Genomic DNA, 6085 nt, shown 5'->3' with positions numbered 1-6085 from the left:
TTTTACGAACGACAAAACTCTCGAGTGGCTGCTCGCTGCCAAAAGATATTCCGCCCGAAAACGTCGCGTATACATATATATATACGATCCTCGAGGTTGGTTTACGTTCTATTCCGATATTTTTTTTTTTCTTATTTTATTTTTAGTACATGCTATTTTTTAGTTTGACAAAAGGATTATCACGGATAAAAAATATTTTTGAGAATTTTTGTTATTTATTATATTTGTTTTGTAATACTTGGAAATTTTCATTTTCATATTATCATTTTAAGATGTGTTATTATTAATTTATATTATTTCGGTATATTGTTTCTTTTTATAAATATTTTATATCTTTTAAATACGTTTCATAATATATAGAAATTTTTCATATGTTTTAAATGTAAATTTATATAGATTTCTTGAGAATATATATATATAATATACATATATTTATATATATTTTTTGATATATATATGATTTTTTGGTGGATTTTAAAGATAGATCACTGTTTCTAATGTAAATTTTTATTTTTGTTATAGATAAGTATCGATCGACTCGAAGATCAGACTATGTTATATCGAATAACGGATTGATCGCACCCGTCGCTTCATTCACACGTAAGTATTATATAAGTCAATTTGTCTAATTAATTAATTAGTGTCTGATTTTAATTTTAACTGTTTTCTATATATATATTTTTTAAGAAAGTATATAAAAATTTATGATATGAGTATTTTCTAGATAGATTTTATTTTTGAATTGTTCACTGGTAGTACAAATCTACTTGCACTCAATCAGTGAATAATAGATTATGTAGTTTATACTAGTTAATAACATTATGGTAATTTTCTTTCACCAATTAAAATTATAGGATAGAATTCTAAAAATTCTAAAAATCTATGGCAATAAAATAATTTTTTTTTTAAAACAATATAATATTCTACATAAACTTTATACTTTCACGAACATATTAGAAAATCCTAAATGCATCATCATATTATAATATCGTAATCTCCATAAATAAAAAATCCTACAAAATTTTACAAAATATTTTAAATATTTAAACAGATATCTTTAATTTTCAGAACTAAAAACTTAAAAATTTAATTCGAATCATAATTTACGTTCATATTGGTCCTCTGTCCAATAAAATTCTTGCAATATAAAAAAAAAAATTACCTCCAACATTTTACAATGATTTTCCCAGAAAACTACAAAATCAATTAATCTAATCTAACATAACCGACCAATTATCTTTGAAACTCGATGAAAAATCATCACACTTGTACATTGTGCAATCTTAGGTCGGACATGAAAAATCTTGGTTCGCGTTGGACGGTCCCCGACATAGCACGCACTGCCGCAGCGCGTTCGTCATTTCTCGTCGCCATTTCGTCGGAACGAGATTCAGGTAGCAGCAGCAGCAACAGCATCATCATCAACGATAGCAGCAGCAACATCAGAAGCAGAAGTATTAGCGTGAAAGTGAAAAGGAGCAACGTTAGAAGTAGCGGTAGTGGAATCAACAGGGAAAGTATCAACGGTAGAGGCAGAGTCACGGCGATCGAAAAGTATAAGAGGGGAACGAGGGGAAACGGTAGATCGGCAGTCGACGTGCTGCACGAGTCGAATTTATCCGTCCGATCGTACGTAACGGCGTCGTCAAATCGGTTCGACGGCACGACGCGTCCCGAATCGACGACCAGGTACCGGCCACTAGCCGGCAAGTCGCGCGGTTCTCAGCACCGGTCTCGTCCTCGTCAGCCGCAGCCGCAGCCACCGCAGCAGCCACTCTATTACCCCCCCGCATCGTGGGACACGCGCACATTACACTTCAGGAACTGTTAGCACCGATCAAAAGTGAGTATCTTCGGAATTGGAGGATTTGAATAGAGGGGAGGGATAAGAGCTCGCAATCGCGAAGATATTTCGAAGATATAGCATGGTTTATACAAGAGAGATATACAATGGACGAGATATTCCGACGAGATTGTTAGTTCTTATAGTTCGATGATCGATATTCAAATTCGCAAGATACTTTGTGGAACTGTTGTACGAACAGCAGTTGTGTCACGGGATATCTCATTCGTGGTTGTAAAGCGATTAATCCTTTCTGGCCTGAGGATAAATTACGTTTGACGTTTCATTCCGGGTGATTTACATTTTCAAAGGATGCGTGTTTGAAATCTTGATTTCAAAGAGATGGATAGATTCGAAAACTATTTGCGATTTGAATACATTTGAAATTTTGCTTTTAGAGAGGTAGACAGAAAGCTGTTTGAAATTTTGGTTCCAATAATTGTTTTTTAAAAACTGTTTGTAATTTGAATATCTTTGAAGTTTTGATTTTAGGAAATTATCCTCAAAAACTATTTGCTATTATTTAACTGTACATAGTATTTGATATTGGATTTAATCATGGGGATCTCTAAAATAAAGTAAAATTACATAGTTTTCGATGTTGAAGAATTAAAAAAATATAATACAATTTATTGTTTAAAAAAATTGTTCAAAAATTAATTAGATTGTATTTATAGTATAAATGGAATTATATTATATTTCATTTTTATTTATTACAAGCGAAGGGAATGAAATGTCAACTATAACTTGATGTAGGATCGCAAAGGGCTAATACTTTTACTACGTGCTCTCAGTTTCGAATCGACATAAACTATATATCATTTTGAGAGAAGGATGGCACAAAGGAAAGAGGATATTCCACTCATTTTATCTCGTTTTATTTTTTTATTTTTAACACATATGAATTCTTTTAAAATTTAATTTTAAAATTTTAAACAAACAATAATTTTTAATGATTTTAATAATTTTATTCTGATTTTTTAATGTTTATTCTGTAGATAAATCATTCACAATTTTATATGAAAATTTAATCAATGATGAATATATAAATTTATAGTTTATTATTGTTGTGAATGGTCATTTTATAGATTTTTATTCTTTTAGAATTATCTCTTTTATAAGAAAAAGATATAATGGGGGAAATAAATTAATGTCCTTGTTACTGAAATCTTTGGCTCTGGCTATAAAAATATAGTGATAGAGTGGAAGAAATGAAAACAGGACAGTATGATAGCAGCCAAAAATAATTATGGTATAGTACTACAATATATAGTATTTATATCATATATATGGAAAAAAACTATAAGAAGAAATACTTCTGCTAAAGTATAATTGAAAATTTATAAAAATTATAATTTAAAATTTAAAATTATTTGAAAAATTAATTCTTAGAAGATATAATTCTGTTTTATTTTTTTAAATAAAATATTTTATATAAATAAAACGAATATATTAATATTATATATATATAAAAAAAAGAAAAATAAATAATTAGTTTTACTATCTGTCCTAACACATTTTGAGAACATTGAATGAGCTTGAAAGTTCGATAAATCTCATGCATACTTAATAAACTTTCTATTTCTACTTACAAGTATTCTGAGGAACGAGGCATTAGTGTATCTATTTATAGAAAACTTTGATCATTCAAAAGAAATTTTAAATATCTTACAAATTAATGAAACTTTTTACATAATATAGAAAGAAATGATATGATTTATGACTTTTTTAGTTTTCTTAATAATTTTTATATTCGCAAATTTAATATCAAACAATGAAATTATAAAATTTTGTAATATATCATTATATTATTATAATCTTTCTGAATGTATCATCGAAACGAATTATTCTTTAATTACAGAGAGAAATGCAGATTTACACCCTTCATATTTCCGACTTAATTCACAATTCACAAAAAAGTTCATCAAGATTCAACTAGTGTCTTCTTTCCTGCGACTTAAACGCGGTTTCATCCCTTACATTGTTCATGGCTTTTCAATAACACAATGTTTAATAATTAAGTTGGAGCTGATCCTACATCGGGGCTTCTCGTTTCAATACGATAAAGCTCGTGTTGGCAGTGCTCCAATTTTTAAGTGCACCAGACAAATCGGGATGTCGCGACAGATTGGAAAAAGTTAAAGTTCTTTGTCGTGCACCGATATTGCAATATTTCAATCTGTCGAGTACGGTTTACAGGATTCTTTAATACTGATAAATAATTGTTCTCTACGTGTGTTCTCGAAAGTGGATAAATTCTTAAAAAATTTTAATTTCACGTTAAAAAGAAAAAAAAAATATGAGAGAGGAATATGAATTTTCAAAAGAAAATTTTTCGAAATCGATAATCCATAATTGATAATTATATTTTATAGTCGATTTTTAGATTCGAAAATAAAAATTTAGTTTTATATAAATGGGGACAAATTGGAGATGAGTCAAAAAAACTTGAAGCGTTTTAAGATATAAAGGGGCATGCTTACACGTACTTCCTTCCAATTCCTCGCGTTTGAGACATCCTAACACGAAATTCTACGATATCGTAACCTCGTGAAGTTTATTACTAAGTGGTCTGAGACATAGAGTTGGGAAAGAGGGGTCTCGAAGTGTGCCATCCCATTATAGAAATAAGTTCGGCCTACAATTTCCTTAGACTCGGGGTATAAGCTTATAGTTTCACGAATATATATAACTACTTTAAAGAAATACCTTGATACGTTTGATCACTATTGATTAAAAGTTAAAAGATTTTCTTCGCTTAACGCAGAAATGTCTAAAAAAGAAATATTCACAGAAGCTTACCATTCATTTTTATAACAATCAATGTTATTTGTTATTTTTCCTTTTTCACCAAATCACTTTTCAAAACTTCAAATCCAACATCAAATATTATAAAATTAACGATATTAAAACCAGGATTATTACTATCAATTGATATCGAACAACTTCTCCTATCCTATCCTATCCTTAACACCAACTTTTAAAATCTCAAAGTTAAGATTAATAACAAATCAAGCAATATCCTTTGAGTTCAAGGATGTATTAATATCAGGATTAATTAATATCGAAATATAGATAATTCAATTCACGTTTATATATATTTGTAACTAAAATAAGATCGATTGTCATTGTCCAGGAAGGTGGCTCAGCTGTGTGCAGCTTAGACAATGTCCGAAGATTCTGACTCTGTATCAGAGGAAGAAAGAAGTTTGTTCCGTCCGTTCACGCGGGAGTCCCTGGCAGCGATCGAGGCTCGCATCGCCGAGGAACATGCCAAGCAGAAGGAGCTCGAGAAGAAGAGAGCGGAAGGCGAGGTAGGAACGCGGTCGTGTTTCCTTCATCCTGTTTAAAGAAAATGGTCAGCCATCATCGATTCGAAAGGATCTTTGTTGGCTGATCATCGGGATTCGTTTTTTTTTGTCTTTTTTTTTTTCAATCTTCATTCTCGATCACGAAACGATCTATATATAATTCATAAATTTTTCATGTTATTATTTTCATATATTATTTACATACATATTTTTATATAATCGACGAACGATTTCCACGGCGCGTTTCATCACGTTTCGCTTTTCTTCTGTGTAAAAAAGTATTTTGTTCAATTCCTTCGATTCAATCAACGTATTCATTCGAATGGATTATAAACCATTTTGATTATAAATTTCGAAGAAATGTAATTTCGATCATGTCAAATGGATTCGTGGAAATTTCGTGCCGTTGTTTAATGTCGATTTACAACGTCCAACGGAGGGATTGACATGATTCATCGAAGCAGAAGAGAAGTCTCCGGGAGCCACGTGAATCGTTCTTGTCGATTATTCGCGCAAATCGATCTTGGCATCCAACTCAAATCTCCCATAAAACCACATATCCTTTTACGTGTTACTCCACGTATATAGAAAAGAAAGAAAGAAGGAAAAAAAAAAAAAAAATACGCGATCATTGACACTGTAAACGTGAACGAAATATCTCTGTATACCTCGATATATATCTGTAGGATAATTCGTTAAAAAAATCGATTTAAAAAGAGAAATGAGAAAGAAAGAATCGCGTTATCCGGTGATTCGCGTTTCCAGTTAGACGAGTTCCAAGAAGACACCCACGATCGTTCTACGTAACGTGCTTATTAACATCGATACACAGGTTGTTCTACTTTGCAGATCTCTATAGCGAGACCTCGAAACGTACATGCATCGCTATTAAGTGCGTTATAGACTTTTTTTAGTAAGACCAGTAATTACA

General features: G+C 30.9%; 1 protein-coding gene across 33 annotated transcripts in view; it reads left to right on the top strand.

The window, feature by feature from the left end:
- The window catches only part of LOC102678064 (sodium channel protein para), a 57363-nt gene that overhangs the window by 9811 nt on the left and 41467 nt on the right, over positions 1 to 6085 (top strand). For 31 of the 33 annotated variants that reach the window (XR_421318.2, XM_006612998.2, XM_006613022.2 and 28 more), the window contains exons 2-4: positions 523 to 600; positions 1288 to 1843; positions 4980 to 5157. Coding sequence is in view for 32 of the 33 variants with exons in the window: in XM_006612998.2 (XP_006613061.1) it covers positions 5011 to 5157 (147 nt within the window). In the remaining variant the exon portion in view is untranslated. Of the gene's footprint in view, positions 1 to 522; positions 601 to 1287; positions 1844 to 4979; positions 5158 to 6085 lie in introns of those variants that run through there. The other 2 variants (XM_006613013.2, XM_006613007.2) reach the window with 1 other exon arrangement.

The sequence above is a fragment of the Apis dorsata genome, unplaced genomic scaffold (genome assembly GCF_000469605.1).
Source record: "Apis dorsata unplaced genomic scaffold, Apis dorsata 1.3 scaffold_132, whole genome shotgun sequence".
NCBI classification, from domain to species: Eukaryota; Metazoa; Arthropoda; class Insecta; order Hymenoptera; family Apidae; genus Apis; species Apis dorsata.
This window is presented reverse-complemented; position numbering and strand designations above follow the sequence as displayed.